The following is a 25,199-nucleotide window of genomic DNA, read 5'->3' on the forward strand; positions in this document are numbered from 1 at the left end:
ATGGATGTGGAGCCAGTAACCCAAGCCTATTTGCTATGGTACTTAGGGAAGTACCATAGCAACCTCTCTGTGGAAGTTGTACCTATAGGTAAGCCTAGAATAAGGCTTACCTATAGATACTGTAAATATCTCCTAAATGTGTGCCGTTTAGGAGATATTTACTGTGTTTTGCAGTGCCGTTTCTTCACAAGTGAGTGCCATGACTGGCGGCTCGTGTGCTCATGCATGGGAGTGACGACACGTGGTTTTGGGCAGTCACAGAGCCGGAGTCCATAGTCCCAGAAGGAAGAGGGGCGAACATGAAAGCGGCCTGAAGCGGGGACGGTATGAGCTTCGTTTGCAGGTAAGTGTCACATAATGTGCTAGTATGTGATGCATACTAGCACATTATGCTTTTACTTTGCAGGGGCAAAGGAAGGAAGTAAAATCCATCAGGGTTTATTTCCTCTTTAAATATCCTTGTTGGAAACCAGCATCTAAAGTCCAGGAACCATGCAGACGGAGAAGGATGAATGAAATGAAGAGCGGAGAAGTGATTTACTAGGAACACTGGAAATACAAACCGGAATTGTTACCATCAGCGCTGTCAGTACTCTGTACAAGCGATACAGAGAGTGAGGAGTCTGAGGCACCGGTTATTGTGGGTAATGTATAAACAACTACCCAACATCAACTGATGGACTAAGGTAATACCTATTGCAAGCCCTATATGTGGCAGTGATCAGCAGGATGGGTACTAACATTTAACCCACTAGTACAGACTGCCAGATAATAGCCTCGAACTGCCTTTGCTCTGTTAACTGACAGCGGTGGTTGGAACAGAGCACTAAATTCCATATGATCATAGGACCGATGTGGGTATAGGACAAAAGGAGCATATGACACGAACACTAAAACTTTAAGGAAAAAACGGGATTCACCCAGCTTGGTAGATGTCTGCACCATATGCCACTAGAATACCAAAATAAATACCAACCAGGAACCTAAGTCGGTATAATTCGCCATTGAACCACTTCAGTTGCTAGTTCTTTGATATGACACCAAGATAGACTGTTACCATCAGTTTATCTCATATGGTTTCTTTCTCCATGGTTACTGGACTTTGGATGCTGGTTTCCAAAAAGAATATTTAAAACCCTTCACTAAGTACCATAGCAAATAGGCTTGGGTTACCGGCACCATATCCAGCCATATCTCCACTCCCCCCCCCCCTTTCATCCTCCTCCTTCTGTCTAGCTCGAGCACCCAGGGGTCTTTCCACATGGGGCAATTACCTTTAGTACATTGGTTGTTAATGTGAGGAAACGGCATATGTCATGGTAGACCCCCTTGTGCAGGGGATGAATTCTCGTTATTTATGTTGCATGTTCTTTGTTTTGTTTGTCTGAAACTTCTGGTCTGGGAGAATTTTTAAAGCAGTTGTATGCCCTGACCAAAAAAAAAACCTGTAAGGCAAAGGCATAATGAGCTAGTATGCACCGCATAGTAGCTCATTATGAAATACTTAGAACGAAGCGCCCGCACCCCCTCCCGGTCACCGTTGAGGGAGCTGACATGTTGCCTCTGCGTTTCTTCCTGGTTTGCGGCTCCCGGGCTGTGAGTGGCTGGAGCCGCAATGACGTCACTCCCGCACATGCGTGGGAGTTCTCTGTTCCAGCAAGGAGCTCTGATTTTCCGGCAGCATCCGCCGGACCTTCAGCGCGCATGCGCTGCTGACATCAGCGGCTGTATGCAAGGTGAATATCTCCTAAACGCTACAGGTTTAGCAGATGCTCATTTTACCTACAGGTAAGCCTTATTATAGGCTTACCTTTTGGTAAAAATGTGCACGAGGAGGATACAACCGCATTAGGTGGCCTTACGTGGTCTCCAGATGGCTGTGGTCCCATACCCTCCCTATTTTAATATAGGAGGTATGTTAATGTTTACCAATTGAATATTTAAATGTTTTTTTGATAACCCAACCACAGGACTTTTTGTCATCAAAATAACCATTGTATTCCCCTGTGTCTTGTTATAGGGGATTTGTGTGCTATTTGTTTTGGTTTAGATGACAGTTTTTTGCCATCTGTTACGTTTGGTAAGATTTCCCTTCACTTCCTGTCCCATTGCCAAAACAGGAAGTGAGAGGAAATCCCTCCGAACTGAGGCAATCCTGGGGTGGAACTAGGGTTGCCAGAACTAGTATCCCCATTGGAATATTTCCCCCATTACTGTTCTGGTGTCAACCCAAAATTTGGGTTTTCTTTCCTTTCACTTTTGATGATAATGGTAAACAGGACAAATAGAGAGGGAGGATCTCCCTGAAGGGGGCACAGGCAGCAATAAAAACTGGCGTTCTAATCCCTTTCAACTCAATCCAAAACTTAAAAAAAAAAACGCAGCAGTTACAGCAGTTAGGTCTGCTCTCTGCACAGGTTATGTACACTACAGTGATGATGTCAGTGCTACCTTTTATGTTTTAATAACTGGGTTTGCAAGGGCAACTAATGCATACAAAGTGGATTTGCATCCTCTGTGGCTATTGAGGAATATAATAAAGTATTTGTACCTGGAGTTCAGGTTTTAATTTCACTGTGTATGCCTGTTGTCTTGCCTAGCACATCCCCTTTCTGTTGTCTGTTAATTTGACCAGAAAGTGTAATGCAGCGTACACACCGTCGGACTTTTCGTCCGGACTTGTCCGACGGACCAAATCCGACGGACAATCCGATCGTGTGTGGGCTTCACCGGACCTTCAGTGGACTTTTCCAGTCGCAAATCTGACAGACTTTAGATTTGGAACATGCTTCAAATCTTTACATCGTAACTCCGCCGGACCCAGAAATCCGCTCGTCTGTATGCTAGTCCGACGGACAAAAACCCACGCTAGGGCAGCTATTGGCTACTGGCTATCAACTTCCTTATTTTAGTCCGGTGTACGTCATCACGTACAAATCCGTTGGACTTTGGTGTGATCGTGTGTAGGCAAGTCTGGTCGTTAGAAAGTCTGTTGAAAGTCCACCAAAAGTCTGTCGGACGGGCTGGTGGACTTTTGTAGCTGAAAAGTCCGACCGTGTGTACGCGGCATAACAACCCAGCACACATCAACAGTGCCCAACAGTGCCAAGTGTCAACCTTCCTTGTAAATGTAGAAGTGAATTAACGATAACAGCTTAATGTATGTCAAGCCAAAACCCTTTTTTTTTTTTATTTACCGTATATACTCGAGTATAAGTCGAGTTTTGCAGCACATTTTTTTGTGCTGAAAGTGCCCCCCTCGACTTATACTCGAGTCAAGCACTTTTCTGCTGCAAAAAATGTATTTTCCGAACCGACTTTGGGGCCCTGTATCTCAGGGCCACTTGGTGCTAGGAACCCCAAATTTGGTGTGCAAACCCAGTGGAACTGGTACCACAACATATTTAAAGATGGAGTTCCTAGCATCGAGATACGGGGCCCCAAAGCCAGTTCGGAAAATGTCATTCTCTGCTACAGAAAAGTGCTTGACATTTTCTGAACCGATTTTTGGGGCCCTGTATCTCGGGACCACTTGGTGCTAGAAACCCCAGCTTTGGATATTTTATGGTGCTAGTTCCACTGGGTTTACACACCAAATTTGGGGTTCTAAGCGCTAAGTGGCCCCAAGATATGGGGACCCAAATTCGGTCAACTGTGTCCATCTGCAGCAATGTCATTTTGAGACCTTTGGGTTCAGAGACCCCAAATTTTGGCTGTAGCTAGGGGGCATCTAGGAACCCTTAACCACAGAGTTTGAAGTCTGGGGGACCTATGGCTGCAAATGGGCACAGTGAGGCATGCAAATGGGCACAGTGAGGTTGCAAATGGACATTGTTGACCCTCTTTTTCCACTTACAGTAGCTGCGCATTTCTCACCCTCGTCTTATACTCGGGTCAATAAGTTTTTCCCATTTCTTTGTGGTAAATTAGGGTCTCGACTTATACTCGGAACGACTTATACTCGAGTATATACGGTATTCATTTATTTTTTTTAAAGGGGGAAATAGGAAGTGATTAGAACTTCTGTCTGTTTTTTTTGCTGCTATCTGGTGCTCTTTTCAGAGGTTTAATTAGGTTTAATCAGACCGGAAGCGAGGCATGTGCTAAAGGGACACAGGCAGAAATTGTAAAAAACAAAAAAACAGTCCTGCCCTATTTCTATTTCGGTCTGTGTTGCTGTTGGAAAGTTGTCATTACTTTCTCTCTGGTAAAATGTCAGCAGGACAGGAAATAAAGATAAATCGCTCTACTGGAGCACTTTATAGTGGTAAAAGATTTGTCAGAACCTGCATTTTAATTGACATTTGCTAAGAACACTTTTAACTTGGCTAATAATGCTGTCACATTTGTTTGCAGTATTTACATGATTTGCACATCATGCACCGTGATCTGAAAACTCAGAATATATTTCTGACCAAATCCAGTATCATCAAAGTGGGAGATCTGGGAATTGCCAGGGTCCTGGAGAGCCAGTATGATATGGCCAGCACTCTTATTGGGACTCCCTATTATATGAGCCCAGAGCTTTTCTCCAACAAACCATACAACTATAAGGTAATGTTGACTAAATGCTTAGATTACGGTACCAATTGCTGGACACATTGAGTTAGAACGTTTGGGTTTGAGGAGGTAAATTGGCTTCCTACTTTATATTCCTAAAAAATAAAAAAACACTTAATGCTGCTTGAAAGCTATTTCCACCTTTTTGCCAAAAAATAATAAATACACCCACATTAATAAACTATTTCTCCAGTGCAGGTACTTGCCAAGATATGGATCTTAGATTACAGGGCTGGAGGAAGTATCAATGGACTACGTGTGTATGTCGTCGCAACACTTGTGCTCCATTTAAAAATGACTTATTCTTCTGCCACAGTGGATCCTGTAAATGAATGACGTGTCTGTGCGCCAAATTCTAACATGCATAAGGCACTTCAGGAACATGTGCCCCCAAATTCAGCAATGGGGGGGCAGCTTGTGAATAGGTTGTATGTTACACCCTGAATGTGAGTATAGCGCAAAACCTAGTAAGAAACGTGGACCACTTACAGTGGTTCCAAAGTCAAATTTTTTTACCGTAATGCTTTCCCTGCATTTAGGTAAAAAACACTAAATACTTATTCCTGTCACCGATCTGGCACTGAGGACAGTGGAAGCCATAGGCCCCTGCTTTTGTCAGGGAAACTCCTATGAGGAGAGAATGGGGCTGTGGCTTACCGGCGTTTTGTGTGTCTATTGACAAACACAGCCCCAGGGCATGCCTACACGGATGCCCCCCATAGCACATGTCTTCTTAGGAGAGAACCCGGAGCAGGGAGAAGCAAACACTGCCGCCAGGGGACTTCCAGAAGAGAAGTAAGGGATGTGCCTTGCCCATGCAGCGTCGGTTAACTGCACTCCATCTGCTTATACTCATCCTTTACTCCCCCGCTACTCTTTTGGCTTTCAGGAGTGAAGAGAATTACGGTACCTGATACTTCTGGGTATTGAGAGCATGTGACTCACTCCCTTTCCTGTAATGCTTGGTACCTGTGTAACCTGGCATCATTGTTATCACTCCAGGTAAGGAAGGGAGCCCTAAGCCTTTTGCAACCAGAGCATACACGATGAACAGAACAGCAGGGGAACAAAAGGAAGGCAAGCATAAGCAGCTAGAGGGCAGCATGGGGGAAAACAGCATCACTTCAAAGAGTCCTATACTCATATCTTAACTTAAAGCTATATTAACTATCTTGCTGAGATTTAAAAAAAATGAAGGGGCCTGAAAAATACTTGTTTTTAAGAAAATGCTTCTCAAGGCCCCTGCGGTGCTAGTCACATTACCAGACCTTTTATCATGTGATATACAGTGAGGGAAAAAAGTATTTCATCCCCCACTGATTTTGTACTTTTGCCCACTGACAAAGAAATGATCAGTTTATAATTTTAATGGTAGGTTTATTTTAACAGTGAGGGACAGAATAACAAAAATATTCAGAAAAACGCATTTGTAGAGAGAATGTATAAATTGATTTGCATTTTAATGAGTGTAATAAGTATTTGATCCCTTCCCAAAACCTGACTTAGTGCTTGGTGGCAAAATCCTTGTTGGTAATCACAGAGGTCAGATGTTCCTTGTAGTTGGCCACCAGATTTGCGCACATCTCAGGAGGGCTTTTGTCCCACTCCTCTTTGCAGATCCTCTCCAAGTCATTAAGGTTTGCAGGCTGACGTTTTCTAACTCGAACCTTCAGCTCCCGTCACATATTTTCTATGGAATTAAGGTCTGGAGACTGGCTAGGCCACTCCAGGACCTTAATGTGCGTCTTCTTGAGCCACGCCTTGGCCCTGTGTGTTTTGGTCATTGTCATGCTGGAATACCCATCTACAACCCATTTTCAATGCCGTGGCTGAGGGAAGGAGGTTCTTACCCAGGATTTGACAGTACATGGCCCCATCCATCGTCCCTTTGATGCAGTGAAGTTGTCCTGTCTCATTACCAGAAAAAACACCCCCAAAGCATAATGTTTCCACCTCCACCTTTGACGGTGGAGATGGTGTTCTTAGGGTCATAGGCAGCAATCCTCCTCCAAACACAGCAAGTTGAGTTGATGCCAAAGAGCTCGATTTTTGGTCTCATCTGACCACAACACTTTCACCCAGTTCTCCTCTGAATCATTCAGATGTTCATTAGCAAACTTCAGACAGGCCTGTACATGTGCTTTCTTGAGCAGGGGGAGCAGTCCTTCACAAAGTAGTGTGTTACCAAATATTTTCTTGGTGACTATGGTCCCAGCTGCCTTGAGATCATTGACAAGATTCTCCTGTGTAGTTCTGGGCTGATTCCTCATCGTTCTCATGATCATTGAAACTCCATGAGGTGAAATCTCGCATTGGAGCCCCAGACCGAGGGAGATTGACAGTTATTTTGTGTTTCTTCCATTTGCGAATAATCACACCAACTGATGTCACCCTCTCACCAAGCTGCTTGGCGATGGTCTTGTAGCTCATTCCAGCCTTTTTGTAGGTCTACAATCCTTGTCCCTGACATCCTTGAACAGCTTCTTTGGACAGGTGTCTTTTATACAGGTAACAAGCTGAGATTAGGAGCACTCCCTTTAGGGGAGTGCTCCTAATCTCAGCTCATTACCTGTATAGAAGACACCTGGGAGCCAGAAATCTTGCTGATTGATAGGGGATAAAATACTTATTTCACTCATTAAAATGCAAATCAATTTATAACTTTTTTGAAATGCGTTTTTCTGGATTTTTTGTTGTTATTCTGTCTCTCACTGTTAAAATAAACCTACCTTTAAAATTATACACTGGTCATTTCTTTGTCAGTGGGCAAACGTACAAAATCAGCAGGGGATCAAATACTTTTTTCCCTCACTGTATGCTGAAGGGAAGCATCTGCCAATCCAAACTGTGATAATCCTTTTTCAGAACATGACCAAAGCTTTTAATTCTGTCAACAGCTTTAGAACAAACATGGAGCAGATTTTTTTTTTTTAAGAAAAATAAGTATTTGTGCCATTTTTATATCAATGTATGTTTATCCATCCCAGCAAGACTGTTTTACATATTTAAGTTCACGTCTAAGTGTAGATCCATTTCAATTCTCAGATAAGATAAATAGCTTCTACAGTCTGGCATTTCATTTATATTTCCTGATATGATTGTTATTGCAGTTAATCTTGGATAAGACCAAACATAATTGTGTACCATGGTGACCACTGTGTACCTTTTGTAATTCTGCAGTCTGATGTCTGGGCCCTGGGATGCTGTGTGTATGAAATGGCGACTCTCAAGCATGCATTCAATGCTAAAGATATGAACTCTTTGGTGTATCGAATCATAGAAGGGAAGGTAAGTACTAAATCATTTTAATTAGTACCAGGCACTCAAAACAGCAATATTCTATCTGTTGATTGCACAGCATCTCACAAAAGTGAGTACACCCCTCACATTTTTGTAAATATTTTATTATATCTATTCATGTGACAACACTGCAGAAATGACACTTTGCTACAATGTAACGTAGTGAGTGTACAGCTTGTATAACAGTGTAAAATTGTTGTCCCCTCAAAATAACTCAACACACAGCCATTAATGTCTAAACCGCTGGCAAAAAAATTGGGCCCAAAGTGTCAATATTTTGTGTGGCCACAATTATTTTCCAGCACTGCCTTAACCCTCTTGGGCATGGAGTTCTCCAGAGCATCACAGATTGCCACTGGAGTCCTCTTCCACTCCTCCATGATGACATCACAGAGCTGGTGGATGTTAGAGACCTTGCGCTCCTCCACCTTCCGTTTGACGATGCCCCACAGATGCTCAATAGGGTTTAGGTCTGGAGACATGCTTGGCTAGACCATCACCTTTACCCTCAGCTTCTTTAGCAAGGCAGTGATCATCTTGGAGGTGTGTTTGGTGTCCTTATCATGTTGGAATACTGCCCTGTGGTCCAGTCTCCGAAGGGAGGGGATCATGCTTTGCTTCAGTATGTCACAGTACATATTGGCATTCGTGGTTCCCTCAATGAACTGTAGCTCCCCAGTTACATAATTACTCAGTAGGTGAGGTTGAAAAAAGACTTAAGTCCAACCTATGTGTGTGATTATATGTCAGTATTACCTTGTATATGCCTGTATGTTGAGGTCGTTCAGGTGCTTATCTAATAGATTTTTGAAACTATGGATGACCCCCCCCCCCCCCCCCCCCCCGCTGAGACCACCGAATTCCACATCCTTGCCACTCTTACAGTAAAGAACCCTCTACATAGTTTATGGTTAAACCTCTTTTCTTCGAATTTTAATGAGTGGCCACATGTCTTGTTAAACTCCCTCCGTGAAAGTTTTATCCCTATTGTGGGGTCACCAGTACAGTATTTGTAAATTGAAATCCTATCCCCTCTCAAGCGTCTCTTCAGAGAGAATAAGTTCAGTGCTCGCAACCTTTCTTCATAACTAATATCCTCCAGGCCCTTTATTAGCTTTGTTGCCCTTCTTTGTACTAGCTTCATTTCCAGTACATCGTTTCTCGGAAATGGTGCCCCAGAACTGGACAGCATACTCCAGGTGCGGCCGGACCAGAGTCTTGTAGGGTGGGAGAATTATATCTTTATCCCTGGAGTTAATCCCTTTTTTAATGCATGCCATTATTCTGTTTGCTTTGTTAGGCTCAGCAATGGCATACAAACTGCTGCTATCATCTACTAGGACCCCCAGGTCCTTTTCCATCCTAGGATCCCCCAGAGGTTCTCCCCCTTGTGTATAGATTGCATTCATATTTTTGCCACCCAAATGCATTATTTTACATTTTTGGACATTAAACTTCATTTGCCATGTAGTTGCCCACCCCATTAATTTGTTCAGATCTTCTTGCAAGGTTTCCACATCCTGCGGAGAAATTATTGCGCTGCTTAGCTTAGTATTGTCCGCAAATACAGAGATTGAACTGTTTACCCCATCCTCCAGGTCGTTTATGAACAAATTAAATAGGATTGGTCCCAGCACAGAACCCTGTGGGACCCCACTACCCACCCCTGACCATTCCCCATTTATCACCACCCTCTGAACTTGCCCTTGTAGCCAGTTTTAAATCCATGTACTCACCCTATGGTCCATGCCAACGAACCTTATTTTGTACGGTAAATGTTTATGGGGAACTGTGTCAAATGCTTTTGCAAAATCCAGATACACCGCATCTTCGGGCCATCTTTTACCTAGATCCCAGTGCCGGCAGCACTCGTGCAGCACCAGACCATGACACTCCCGCCACCATGTTTGACTGTAGGCAAGACACACTTGTCTTTGTACTCCTCACCTGGTTCCTGCCACACACGCTTGACACAATCTGAACCAAATAAGTTTATCTTAGTCTCATCAGACCACAGGACATGATTCCAGTAATTCATGTCCTTAGTCTGCTTGTCTTCAGCAAACTGTTTGCGGGTTTTCCTGTGCATCATCTTTAGAAGAGGCTTTCTTCTGGGACGACAGCCGTTCAGACCAGTTTGATGCAGTGTGTGTGGCGTATGGTCTGAGCACTAACAGGCTCATCTCCCACCCCTTCAACCTCTGCAGCAATGCTGGCAGCACTCGTATGTCTATTTTAAAGACAATCTCTGAATCTGAGACTGGACACGTGCACTCAGCTTCTTTGGTCAACCATTGCGAGGCCTGTCCTGTTAAACCTCTGTATGGTCTTGGCCACCGTGCTGCAGCTCAGATTCAGAGTCTTGGCAATCTTCTTATAGCCTAGGCTATCTTTATGTAGAGCAACAATTCTTTTTTTGAGATCCTCAGAGAGTTCTTTGCCATGAGGTTCCACGTTGAACTTCCAGTGACCAGTATGAGAGCGTGAGAGCAATAACACAAAATTTAACACACCTGTTCCCCATTCACACCTGAGACCTTGTAACACTAACAAGTTACACAACACTGGGGAGGAAAAATGGCTAATTGGGCCTAATTTGGACATTTTCACTTAGGGGTGTACTCCACTTTTGTTGCCAGCGGTTTAAACAGTAATGGCTGTGTGTTGAGTTATTTTGAGGGGACAGAAAATTTACACTATAAACAAGCTGTACACTCACTACTTTACATTGTAGCAAAGTGTCATTTCTTCAGTGTTGTCACATGAAAATATATAATAAAATATTTACAAAGATGTGAGGGGTGTACTCACTTTTGTGAGATACTGTATATTTGTAAATTGTACGACTATACTGTGTTTGCGAGAAATCATTTATTTATTTTTTGCTCAGACAAGTTGTGAGGCATCTGCTCAGTGATGGTGGTTTTATTTTTTTTAATTTATATAGAACTTATGGAATGTTTAAACAATGTTTGCAAAAGCAACCTGGGTGTCTTTAGGAGCTACTGTGATAAACTCACCAGGGATGGCTAAAATTGTGAGAAGAAATAAAAAATTGTAATGTATCACCCCCCTAGTGTGCAGACTGGTGTAGGAAAATTACATTTTTTGACAGTGGCTGGGTGAGTCTTGCCGACCGCCTAATTTGAAAAATACATCATTACTTTGCAACTAGATGCCATAACCCGGTATTAATTTTTCCTTCAAGCGCTGGACTTTCTGCTAAAAGTGATCCGAGCGGCTGGATTTCGTGATTTCCGGGCTTACCTGGATGATCTGTAACTCCGGGAAGTGATCCGGCGCTGGCAGTGGCTGTTAACAGAGATGAGCGAAGGAAAGATGGCCTTTGCTCCTAGGTGGACCGGAGTGATGTCACTTACGGTTCCAGACCAATGTAAACAATTCCATTTTTCTTTTCTACAGCAAAAGATTAATTTTTTTTTCTATCTTTTGCTTACAAAGGTAGAGGAGAGATTTGGGGTCTTATAGACCCCAGATCTCTCCATAAAGAGGAACTGTCATGCTGTTTTGTTATCACAAGGGAGGTTTACGTTCCTTCTTGAAACAGGGACAGGAAATTTTCCCCTCATGATATTCCATCCAAAGAACTGTGGTCAGTGTGGGATTTCTGGTACAAATGTAACAAAGTCAGCACCCATATGATCCAAAAATTGGCTGATACCTCGGATGATACTATATTGGGATCAGGTCTTGCCTAAACTGAGTCCTATGGAAAGCTAGTGGCGATTGGTGTTTTTAGCGAGTGAGATCTCTATAATTTGGGATCAGATACTTCTGGTAAGAGGCGTGATTTTATACTGCACACCCCCCTCATTTTGTGTATTGGTATCATAAGGACAATACGTGAGGAGAAATATCACTAATGAAGTCACAGACACAAGTAAAAGTAAAAAGAAATTTAACATTGGTACTTAAAGTGATTGTAAACAATCACCTTGTAAAAAAAAAAAAAAAACATTCAGTTTAAAATAGAAATGAATGGCAAAACATTTGTGTGTAGATATAAAAAAAAACATTGTAAAGTCATCACATTTCCTCTGTTCTAAGCTGCATAAGAGCAGGGGGTGGAGAAGCAACAGCACACTGATCTTCCCAGTGAAAGACTGTGCAGGAGGGGGGGTATTAGGACAAGTCTGTTCATTGGACAAAAGCAGGCTGAGTTCCCAGCAAAGCTGTGTTCTCCTGCTTAGTGCAGTCAGTTTTTAATAGGAAAGCAGGGGTTCTGGCAGGATCACCAGGGGTTTCACACAAAGGAAACAATATAAAGAGAATAGGATACTTTTTAATACAAATACTTGATACAGCAGGCACATATCAGGAATATGAAATGTTTGGGGTAACAAACACTTTAAGTTTTATCAATGTCACAAAAAATTTACAAACTTTTCAAAAGCTCTTAGAGCCCTTGCACACTGGGGCGGGGGGCGGCGTTGGCGGTAAAACGCCGCTATTATTAGCGGCGTTTTACCGTCGGTATGCGGCCGCTAGCGGGGCGGTTTTACCTCCCGCTAGCGGCCGAGAAAGGGTTAAATACCACCGCAAAGCGCCTCTGCAGAGGCGCTTTGCCGGCGGTATAGCCGCGCCGTCCCATTGATTTCAATGGGCAGGAGCGGTAAAGGAGCGGTATACACACCGCTCCTTCACCGCTCCGAAGATGCTGGCTAGCAGGACTTTTTTTACCGTCCTGCCAGCGCATCGCTCCAGTGTGCAAGCCCTCGGGGCTTGCACACTGGAATGAAAGCAGCGGAACTTTCGGGGCGGTTTGCAGGCGCTATTATTAGTGCAATAGCGCCTGCAAACCGCCCCAGTGTGCAAGGGCTCTTACACAAAACCCATACAATTTCTCCTAACAATCCAATTTTGTATTCACCAGAACTAAAACATTTGCTGAGTGAGTTAGTCAGGATCATTTCCCTCCCCTTCCTTCTCCTGAACACACTTCTGGGATTGTTTGATTAATGGCACCCCGCTGTGTGGTGTAGTTTTATTGGTCAGCTGCTCTATCACTCTTTCTGTTTCCCAATAAATCTTATTTTCTTCATATACTTGTCTGGTGTGGATGACGTTCTCTCAGGTCTGGGACTGCTGCAGTCCCAGCCATATAAATCTTTGCACTAAATGCCTAAATATGGGGTCTCACGATGCTGACGTGAGACGTAGGAGCGGGGGGAGGGGCCTGTCGGCAGTACAGGTGTGAGGGAGAGGAGGCAGGCTGGACGCCTGGGAAACCTTGGAGCGGCGAATGGCGCGAGCCTGATGCCGCCCCAGAGTTAGAAGCATGAAGGAAGCCCAGGTTTTCCCCTGCTGCACCTAGCCGCCGCCGAGGTGAAACTCCCCCCCACCCCCTCTCTGAGTGGTGAAGTGTGTCCGCTGAGGCGATCGAGGTCCGGGAGAGTGAGGAGGAAAGAGGAAATCCATAGCGTTCTGATACACCGGCTCCTAGCGGGATTGGCCAGGAGCCCGGAGCGAGACCCCGTGCCCCTGGGGAAGCATCCTCTACACCCCCCCCCCCTCTCTCTGGTCGTCTTCCCCTGCAGCGATCCCCACATACAGCAACAGGAGCCATTAGGGGAGCGGAGTCTAAAGTAACAGGACAGCTACAGCCAAGACAGCAGGTGACCTGTTTGAATGTATTGATGGAGTAATAAGAAGACGCCTCAAGCAGGTATAAGCCATATACATTTTTGCTGTTATTTCCTGTTTTTCATCTGTGAAGATAAATGTGAGGATTAGAAAAGGACTGTAATATTGAGAAGAAGTTGAAAAGGGGAAGGAAGGAGGGGCCGGGGAAAGGAAGGAAGAGAAGAAAAAGCTGAAGGGGCTGGGAGCCCGGGGGAGTGTATGTGTGAACACTGCTGGAGTTCAGCTTGGGGGCCCTAAGCACGTCTTGCGGCACAAGGCCCAGGAGCACAGGTGACAGGATAGTCACATTAAGGCCATAGATACTCTCCTAGGTAGACTGAAGCAATCGGGACTACAAGCTATTTATAATTCAACTAAATATAAAACCCAGAGTTACTTGGCCCTTGGGGCGATTTTTGAAGTTCACAGGAGCGAGACGCTCTGCGAGTCGCAGGCGGTAAGACATTGGGATAAGTATGCGAAGTCGTGCCCAAAAATCTGCCGAACCCAAGACCCCAAGGGAGAGCCTAAACTCAAGTTCGATCCAAAAATATCTTAAGGAGACGAGTGTAAAAAGCCCCGGTACGGATACGAAACAAGCAGGAACGAAGGATAAAAAGAAAAATCAAACAAAGCAAAAGGGGGGGCAGGGAGAGAGGCCTAGAGAAGATCTGGCGGGTGAAGGTGGCTCTGGTACCAGTAAGAAAACACAGATTTATTGCCCACCAAGGCAGAAATGATGGAGATGTTTGCAAACCTTGAAACCGCTATAAAATCAGAAATAACAAATGTGAGGACGGACTTGGGTCATTTGTTGCGAAGAGTAGAGGAAGTGGAGGAGATGTCGGGCAATCATGCCAAGGAGATCTTGGAGCTTAAATCGCAGCTGAGTAAAGTGAAGAGCGATTATCGCATGCTGGCATACAAGCTGTAAGAACAGGAGAATCAAAGCCGCCGCCAGAATTTGCGTATTAGGTCTCTCCCTGAACAACAAAATGAGGACTTGTCGTCTAAGATGAAAAACATTTTTAACCCTATATTGGGCCTAGAGGAGGAAACGACTCTAAAGATTGATAGGGTACATAGGATTAGAAAACCTCCAAATTTAAGGGCAGATATCCCTCGCGACGTGATTGTAAAATTTCACTCTTTTGAAGTCAAGGATAAGATATGGAATAACTTACGGGGTACCCCTTCAGTCCGTTTTGAAGATAAAGATCTCCAGATCTTCACAGATCTTTCAGCAGGCACCCTGGCACGGAGAAGGCAACTTAGACCGCTTCTTGAACAACTTAGAAGAGCCAACATTAAATACAGCTGGGGGTTTCCAACATCCCTACTAGTGACGAGGGAGGGCAGATCACTGAGGTTGAGGTTCCCGGAGGAGATTGAGGACTTTTGTGAAAAATTGGGTATTCCCGCCCCGGACATCCCGTTAAATTAAGGAGCCTCTAAGAAGATAAGGAAGTACTATGTCCATTGAATGATATGGGGGATTGGAAAGGAAAAAAGAGAAAAAGAGTTTTGTTTTTTTTTTTTTGTTTTTCTCTCTCTCTCATGAATGAAATGACGGGGTTCTTATTTGAAGGTGTATTTGTTGAAAACGATTAAAAGTCAATATAGGAGAGTATGGGGGAGGGGTGGACAATCAGGTACCATGTAAGGTGGGCATAGCCCCCGGACTAGGGGAAGCGGGGGGGGGGTAAAACAGGGTGGGGTGGTCAGTCTCCGGTACTCCCGTCCCTACTGCCTCCGTTTATGGAGGTAGCGGGACATCTGTGGCTGCCTTCGGAGTCTCACCCCTATAAAATAAAATAATTAGAAGTTTGCAGTCGGGAATTGTTATGTCCCAGACTAGCGGGCTTGGGGCCTTAGTATGGCCAGGGGAGGGTGTGCAGGTTTTACCCCCCCCCCCCAGGGGAGGTAACAGTTGGAGTTTGGCAGACTGAGGAATATGGTTGATTGTTTGTAGAATTACAATGGTAGATCTAAAGTCCGTATCTTACAATGTGAAGGGCCTGAACTCGTCGAGCAAAAGGCATAAAATTTTAAAGGAACTTCAAGATTATCAAGCAGATTTAGTATTTCTTCAGGAGACCCACTTGACCCTAGACTCAAATGTTAGGCTTTATTCCCCAAAATTGCCCCTTTGGTTTTACAGTGATACGCCTATCAGGAGAGCCAAGGGAGTGGCAATTGGCTTTTCCAAAACATCTAAATTTTCCTTGGTAAGCAGGGAGTCTGATCCAGAAGGGCGTTTTCTCTTCCTTAAGGGCAAAATGGGGAATAAAATGCTTACATTGGCGAATGTGTATTGCCCGAACAGAAATCTGACGTTTTTTCTGGAACAGGTCCTGGTGAAACTGATGGATTTTAAAGAAGGGGAGGTGGTCCTGGCGGGAGATTTCAATTTCTGCCTAGAGCCCTCAGTAGATAGTACGTCCCAGGCACGGGGGACAAGGAAGGTTCAGTTAAGAAGGATTTGGAAAAGGCTGCACCAATGTCATCTGATGGATGTATGGCGATTACAGCACGCAAAAGTAAAAGACTGCACCTTCTTCTCCCCTGTGCATGGGACGTACACAAGATTGGACTACATTATGATAGACCACAGTTTATTAGACTATGTAGCAGATACTAAAATTGAGATCATGTCCTTATCTGATCACTCCCCGGTCACGATGGAGGTCAGGTTCCCAGATTTGCAAAGACAACCATTTTCATGGAAACTGAACGAAAGCCTTCTTAGAATTCCCCAAGTCTTTGATAAGTTGCAGGAGGAAATTGATTTCTTTTTTAGGGTCAATGATACAGGGGATATTTCTCCATCTATTCTATGGGAAACGCATAAAGCATATGTTAGGGGGCTCCTTATCTCCATCGGGACAGGGGAGAAAAAAAAGAGAAAAGAAAAAAGGGTAAAATTACTAGGTGAAATTGCAGCATTAGAACTGATCCACAAAGCTTCTAAGGGACAAGTACAGGACAATTATTGCCTCTTAGTGTCTAAAAGGGAGGAGTTAAAGGACAGTATGGAGCAGGACGCTAGGAGGGTCTTTAATAAAGTAACAAGAGAGAAATACTATAGTGGTAATAAATCAAGTAAACACTTAGCAAGGATACTGAGAAAGAAAAGAGATCGGAATTTCATTGGGAAAATACAAAATAAAAAAGGAGAAACAGTAGGGGCCACTAGAGAGATAGCAGAAGAGTTTAGGAAGTTTTATGAAGCCCTGTATACCATTGGACAAAAGGGAGGGGGTGACCATCTAAACAGTTTGAGGTCAGAGGAATTTCTGAAGGGAGCTGGGTTAATAGGACTCCCAGAAGAGGAAAAATCAGCTCTAGATAGCCCTATAACTGAAGAGGAAATATATACTGCCTTGAATAATTCTCCGTCGGGGAAGAGCCCCGGGACTGACGGTTTCACCAATAGCTATCTTAAAAAATATAAACACATCTTGGTACCTAAACTCTGCCATTTCTGGAATAAACTAGGCCCTGATTGCCTCATGAGGGATGAGGCCCTTTTGGCTACTATATCATTGATCGCAAAAGAGGGGAAAAATAACATGCTTTGTTCAAGTTATAGACCTATCGCCTTGTTAAATGCTGACGTGAAACTGTACGCCAAGGTGTTGGCGAACAGACTTAGGGACAAAATTAGTTTTTTGGTGCATTCAGATCAGGTTGGTTTTGTCCCGGGTCGACAGGGTAAGGACAACGGAGTACGAGCATTCCATTAAATCAGGGGGACCCCCAGCTCTGTTCCTGTCAATGGACGCGGAAAAAGCGTTCGACAGGGTAGACTGGGGGTTCATGGTTAAAACCTTGGAAGCGATGGGGATCGGTCCTAGGTCCATCGCCTGGGTGAAAATATTATACAACCACCCATTAGCGGCCGTGAAGGTAAATGGGGTTCTCTCTAGTCCATTTAGGATGGAGAACGGTACGAGGCAGGGGTGCCCCCTGTCACCATTATTGTTCATCTTGTCTTTGGAGCCTCTTTTGGCGACCATACGAAATAATACAGATTGCAGAGGGGTAATGGTAGGACAAGATGAACATAAATTATAACGACATTCCCATGCTAGATGAAATCAGACAGGAAATAAGTAGGATGTTGCGGCGGCCCCTTTCATGGTTCGGACGCATCAATGCGGCAAAAATGATGCTAATCCCTAAAATAACATATAAATTTGAGATGATGCCAATTCCCCTCCCAGGTTATTTTTTCAGAGCTTTACGAGGGTTGGTGTCAAGGTTTGTCTGGCGTGGCAAAAAGCCAAGAATAGCTCACTCAGTTTTGATCAGGGGGAAAAAAAAAGGAGGTCTGGCCCTTCCAGACCTCAACAGATATTACACTGCAGTAGTTTTGTCACGGGTGGTTGAATGGTCAAAGGAGGTTTCAGATAGGAGGTGGGTGAATATAGAACATAGTTTAAGTAGCACTGATCTGGGACACATAATCTGGAACCCGGCAAAATTTAGGACACTTAGCACTAATACAGCATTACTCACGCGAAACACGCTTAAAATATGGGATCAGGTGCATACATGTAATAAATGGAGTTATAACTCACCCTTGATTTATATCAAAGATAATAAATTGTTTGAACCAGGGATGCGGGAGGTGGGAGGGAATTGGATAAAGAATAGTGGCTTGCAATTGAAAGATATTATTAAAGAGGGGAAATTACGCCCCTATTGGGAATTGAAAGCAGAGACAGACCTTATGGTGGTCAACGCTTGGAGGTACATGCAGTTGTCGCTCTTCATCGAGAAACTCCCAAAGCCAATCAGAGGAGAGGACGAATACAGGCCACTTGAGCTGTTATGCAGGAGAGACAGACCAGGCAACGTTATTTCTCTCTATAAAATTCTTTCTGAGGGGGGAGAACTGGATGTGCCTCCATATATTAAAAAATGGGAAAGGGAGTTGGGGTCACATTGTAGTTTATTCACAGTAGAGAGGATTTTGAAAATGATACATGTCGCTTCGGCCGATATTATGCGGTCGGAGACCATCTTTAAATGTTTAGCACGATGGTATGCCACGCCAGACAGACTTAGTAAACTATACCCAGACACTTTGGATAGATGCTGGAGGGGGTGTTCTAACCTGGGAACAATGGCACATATATGGTGGGAGTGTCCAGATATTAAAGCTTACTGGAAGAAAATTATACTTTTAATTATTAAAATAACCAAGGAATCTCTAGTAGAAGACCCGTAGATTTGTTTATTCCATGGGACTAAGAAACCGTTTAAGCAGTACCAATCTTCACTTGTTCCAATACTATTAGATGTAGCAAAGACACAGATAGCAAGGTCATGGTTGCAGCCGGAGTGTCCAAGCTTACGGGATTGGCTCTTGCAAATCAATGAAATATATAACATAGAATATAAGGATTACCCAGGTGAGGAGACAGAGGAAGGTTCAGAGGGTAGGGACAAATGGGTAGGGTGGAGGGAATTCAAGAGATCATGGTCTTATCTAACGGAGATCACTAGTTAAATCTTCGGGTTAGACTACTTGGAAGGTAAGGGAGGAGATATTGAACTTGAGTAGCTCAGCTGTAGCCACCTGCAGGAGGGGAGAGAGGGAAGAGGAGGGGAGAGAGGAATAAATTTGTTGGGGGATTTTTTATTTCTTTTTACGATAATATCTTGTAATCTATGGTATTGAATTATTTTGATTTATTTTTGTTTTGTATTGAAAGAATATATAAATAAAGAATTAAAAAAAAAAAAAAAAAAGAATCCTAGATATTACCTTGTGAAGTAGTGATTATATCATCTCTGTGCTATACCTAGCCTGTGCAGAGACAGAGCTGTAGGAGGGGCCCAGTAGACTCCACCCACTACACACTGCCTGCAGAAAACTACAGGAGGTGGTGGATACAAAACCAGTCACCCTGCACAAGGCACAAGGAGAGAGCAGCAGTGTCCAGTCTTTATTACAGGAAGCTCCTGCACAGAGGCAAAGTTTTCAAGCTGGATTACTGCATAGGTCTGGAAGAAGTGCTTAGTGCTTAGTCATTACCTAAGCGCTAACATTTGCGTGAAACGCGTCTACCTCTTTGTCCCCTGCTCCATCTGTCAACCACTTGTCAAATGAAGCTTCAATTTAAGTATTTTTGGAAGTGCAGCCGTCCAGAATCATTTCCTTATGTTACACAGCATGCAAGCTGGGCTAGCACCTGACTAGTGTGTGTGTGTGTGTGTAGTTGTGTATTGCCCATCAGTCTCCTCTTAGCACTGATAAAACTGAGTTTTGCACTTTGAGTAAATAATAATTTATACCTTTGTTGAGAGCTGTTTGCATAAACTCAAGAATATCTCCAAACAGCAGCTTTAAAGGGTTAAAACCCACAAAGGATGCAAGTTGAAAGAATTTTATTTGCTGACAACTTTTTGATTTCAGCAAAGTCCTGCTGACTTCTGGGAAGAGGTCTAACTGGAAGAGTCCTACTTTCTCAATGCTTTCAAGTGCAACTGGTCTGGATGAAGAATTTCCCTTCGCTCGGAAGGTCCTTTTTCATGGCAGTCAAAGGTGGGGTAATAGACCTTTCTAACAGAAGTGGAAACCATGGCCTTCCGGGCCAAAGTGCAAAGGTTGTTATGGCCTCTACTCCCTCGATGTGTATCTTCTGTATTACCTATAGAATAAGACCTACCAGAGGGGAACACATGTAGGAATGGTAAATCCCAGCTCAGAAACAAAGCATCTTGCCTGAGGGCTTGTGGTCATTTAAACTTGTAAAATAGCAGTGGTAGCTGATGATTGCTCTGTGATCCCATGAGGTCTATTGTTGTAGTTCCCCACTGCTCAAAGATCTTTTGCATAGTGCCAGGATTCAGAGACCACTCATTCCTGCTCTCAAAGTGGCCACTCGGAGTATTCGCCATCTGATTCTTCAAACCGGGAAAGTAGCAGACAGTGCCACAACCCTCTGCCCATTTGAAAGTGTCTGCAACCAAACAAAGGAGAGAGAGAGAGAGAGGCTCGCTCTTTTAGCCCAAACCACTTTGATGACCTTGATGGCGGTAGCAGCATTGATCATATCTTCTGTTCTTGGATGAAGTCATCAATGATAAAGAAGGCAGTAGGCAGTGTACGCCACCCTCCCCCCATTGTGGCAGGCTTGCATCTTTAGAAAGTGTGATCCATTTGTCAGGATGGAGGGACTTGTCCACCACCCAGATTCACCACCCATGAAGATCCTGACAGAATCACAACAGAAGTAAAATCTATTTAGACATACACTGGTGTAGAAATCATACTTGTAACCTTAGAGTGCGTAGTGCGCTCGTGGGACTACCTGAATGGTATAGGACATCTTTCACACCAGGGATAGACAGTCCCTGGCTAAAATCGCATCCATTGTTGCTGCCAAAATTACTGCTGTATCCCTGTTTGCTTACAAAGCATCCCTATCATTGTTCATCTAAGCCCAAAATGCCCTGGAAATGGCCTTACGATGCCTGTCAATATGTTTTCTTCAGATTTACACTACCGTGCAAAAGTTTTAGGCAGGTGTGAAAAATGCTGTAAATTAAGAATGCTTTCAGAAATAAAAATGTTAATAGTCTATTTTTTTCACTTAACAAAATGAAAAATGAACAGAAGAGAAATCCAAATCAAATCGATATTTGGGGAGACCACCCTTTGCCTTCAAAGCAGCATCAACTTGACTCGGTTAAATTGATGATAGGCAACTCCTATCCTCATATTGATTAGTGGTTCCAAATTAATAATATCTACTGCAGTAGGGAAGAGACACAAAAGATACGCTCAGCATCTTTCCAAATTACTGTTCTGCTTTATTATGACGCAATTGAAGGTTTTTATGCACATGATTACGTAGGTATCACATTAATATTACAATTGTAGGTTTATGGTAACAAGGGGCGTTACATAGGCAGGCTTATTCTAATCAGGACTCGAAAGAATGTAAACATTTACTGAAAACATTATTAGTGCCGTGTGCACAGTGAGGGCAGAGTGCAATACATACAAAATACAATACAATTATATACAGAACTTACAAATTTCCATTACAGTCTCCCCTCTTTTGATCAATATTTTGATCACTAACCATACCTGCTATCACCTTTAACCTGGAACCTCCACATGCTTAGGTGGAGGTAGTCCTGGCCAAAGAGGCAAAAAACTCCATTGTGGAGAAAATAATAGCTGAGCAACTTTTTCATTACAAAATGACTTTTCATTGTGAAGAAAAAATGATTGATAAGACATATTTACAGAGTACTGGCTGTACACTCCTGTGGCCAGAATGGCCTTCTAGCTGAATTGTGGACATGCTGACTTATCAGCATATGTAAACACAGACAATTCTACATAAAATGGAAGACGTACAAAAGACAAATATGACTTCAACATGGCTAAACTATTTTTCAAATATATATATCCCTTACAATTAAAGTAATTGAATCAAAAAGTACCCTAGACTGTGATCACAAGAGGGAAACAAATCAAACACAGAGATTTCTTTAATTAAGTCATTTTTGCAGTGTCTGGTGTGGATCCAGGTGACTTTTCCTTCAAGTTTTGCAAAAACTGTACATGAAATAGATGCTGTATTGAGTCTCCAAACATTTCCTTATATATAAATGTCTCTTAACAATCCAAAAGTCACCTGGCTTTAGTTTTAGATCCTTCCAAACTTTTAGGATCTGGAATTAGGGAGAAAACACATAAATGAGTTTGTAAAAAACCTTAAAAGATCATCAGCATTCTCCGTGAGATCCGAATGGAGGACTTCAGCTGCTGAGACAAAATATAAGCAAGTGAGTAACACACTCCCAAACAAAATCTCATAACATCCCCTTAGGGGCTTGATAAAATTTAAGAAAACATTCAGGCAAAAGTTTTCTAGTTTCTTACTTTACTTTGTCCGCTATATTGTAGACAGTAGGGGGTGTAAAAATAAAACCTCAAAACTTCTAGTAAGGACTCTCCTATAAAAATTATTTCCTCTGTTACTCTCTGTACTTTCTGCACTCTGTACTTACAAACTACTTCTGATAACACTTTTTACTGTGGCCTTTGCAGTAGCATTTGCCACTGGACATCCAAAAAACATGTCCATACAGACAAAATGCATACTCGTAAGATCCTGACTTGGGCATCTGGATATATCTTTTTTGTAATCTCTGGAAGGGATGTTCAGCTTTTGGTAACACCTTTGGTAACAGGTAAAACAAGAAGTGGTATGTTATAAAAACAACTGTGGTGAACCCTGGCTCTATCCCACGCTCATTTACAGCCATAACTGCTTGTGACTGATGACACGGTCCATGTGTCATGCTGGAGGGAAAAGAGTGGCTGGCAGACATAAATGATCACCTTTTCCAAAGTCCTGTTTCATAAGAAGTTGCCCGCTGTGGACCACTTGTTCTTCTCGTTCTGGGGTCCTTAAAGTTGAATTATTAATCCCAGCTATACTGGGCCAGAACTAGGGTGGAATCTGTGAGTTGCACAGACCCATCAAGTGTCCAGGGCTGTAAATGCAGCATCCTTAGTCACCTGGTCTGCTTCCATGTGTGAAAGTTAATATGGCTACCTCAGCAAGAACCTGGAAGGCTGAAAACAGCCGATCAAATTAACTTGGCATGCTTGGTTGGTTTACCTGCCGAAGTAAAAACAAACTTCTGGCCCTTTAAATGGAACCAAAAGCTCTCTATATCTCGACTATCTATATAAATATACACTCTTTTTATAGCTCACAGGCTTTGCTAAAACATGGAGCTCTGCTTCTTGAGCTGGGGAAAAGGATCCAATGACTTTGAATACAGGGTATCCTTCTGGGTGATAAACTGCATACTCAAATCTACAAAAAATGTAATATCTGGGTCTTCAGGGAGTGTGTCCTGCACTGGACTCACAGCAGCTGATTCCTATGTCATCAATTTAACACATGCGTCTTTTCCTTTCTTTTGAATAAATGTACGCATTTTTCATTGTTAGATTTGTACATAAACAAACTCATATTTTAAACCTTTCATTAGACAAACATTTAGTTAGCTGTAAATTTGCTGCACAGAATGTCGGACCATTGACCAAAACAATATCTAACTTTGTCTAATAGCACCTTTGCATAAAAGCTACAGCTCTGATATATCGGGATGAACCCTTCATTACTGGGTCCAGCTTGCATAAATATATTACAATGTCTTGTTTTCTATCACACTATTTGTGTAAGAACTCCAGTTTCATGTTTCAAAAGACAACTTTTTCCTGGCAATATTATAATAAATGATAACAATACCCTGCGGTCATGCAGAGATGTCCATAAATCCAAAACTATTCTGCTTATACCACTGTACTTTACAAGAAAAAGGGGCACATCATTTCACAATCCACACATTCTGCTTTGGATTTCAAAAATAAAAATAAATAAAAACAAAAGGACCAATCTGTATGATGGACCAGAAAGCATCAAAAACTATAAAACAACTGGCTGCAGGTGGCATCTATCCTAACAGGGTGTGTGGACTTGATGTGATGGGTCTGTTATATTTCAATTTTATTTATTATTACTCTTACATCATGGACCGCACATCAAGTTTTCATCAAAAACCTTACAATATCATTTTTGTAGAAAAACTTCTTATGTATCCCATCCATCTTGGCTTTGTTAAATATTATGGCAGCTTTATTCAAAATAACAACCTCATCTTAATCTTTTTTTCTCTCAATAAGGGCTTATTGTATAAATGTAAAATTACAAAATTGTTATCTTAATCTAAACTAATCCCATTTTTACAAATTTCCCCAATAACCTGAATTTCATTTCCAACCAAAGGTTGTCTAAACCAGTTTCATTATATCTATATAATTGTTAAACTCATATTAGAAATTAATACTCATTATTACTTAATTTTACTTAATTTCCCTTTTTTAAATGCACTGTGTCACGGAACGCCCCACACTCCGCTTGAGTGCTTCCGTCTGTATACCGCTTCCTAAGTTCTGGAACACGAGTCCAATGGATCTGGCTATAGAAACCCCAAGAACTAGACAACACCAGTCTTGGAGTACATCAGAACTGCCTTTATTTTGAGATCTCACAGACCTTTTTATGTCAGGGATGACTCAAAGCTAACCTAATTAACATGACCTAATTTACTACAAAATGTACCCAGACCAGATGACAGTCTTGTGGGCACCGGGCTTCACACATTAATACAATTAACAATACAAACAACAATCTCCCCCCTCCTCAGCCTAGACCATTCGTCCATTAGCCAGGGCTGGTGGCTAATGTGATCAGCTCTCTCAATTAACATAAACAACAATGGGTGAAAAGACTCTTAGAGCCACACTAAACACATTATAGCAGAGTTGATGACATTAGCATTTAACAGTACGAGTCCCAATGGTATAAATCAGTCACCATTCTAATATGGCATATAAAGGGTTCCAGAGTCTGTGTGTTTTGGGGGGACATGGAGCTGAATCCATAGTAACATCAACCCCAGGGTCCCCAGGCATACAGCTCACAGAGAGCACCATTCCCCCAAATGCTAGGGCCCATAATCGGTGGGCAACAGGCCTGCATACAGTCCTCTCCAACAGCCTCCGTCCCGGCCAGGTCCGTGACATTTCTCCCCTTTCGGCAGGAGACTAACACAGGAGGAGACCCCAGACGGGTTGACTCCGAAGTTAG

General features: G+C 42.9%; 1 protein-coding gene across 2 annotated transcripts in view; it reads left to right on the forward strand.

The window, feature by feature from the left end:
• The window catches only part of NEK4 (NIMA related kinase 4), a 158,168-nt gene that overhangs the window by 22,911 nt on the left and 110,058 nt on the right, over positions 1–25,199 (forward strand). For both annotated transcript variants that reach the window (XM_073592425.1, XM_073592424.1), the window contains exons 3-4: positions 4,357–4,554; positions 7,741–7,848. In XM_073592425.1, coding sequence (XP_073448526.1) covers positions 4,357–4,554; positions 7,741–7,848 — 306 coding nt within the window. The remainder of the gene's footprint in view (positions 1–4,356; positions 4,555–7,740; positions 7,849–25,199) is intronic.

The sequence above is a fragment of the Aquarana catesbeiana genome, linkage group LG07 (genome assembly GCF_042186555.1).
Source record: "Aquarana catesbeiana isolate 2022-GZ linkage group LG07, ASM4218655v1, whole genome shotgun sequence".
In the NCBI taxonomy this organism is placed as follows: domain Eukaryota; kingdom Metazoa; phylum Chordata; class Amphibia; order Anura; family Ranidae; genus Aquarana; species Aquarana catesbeiana.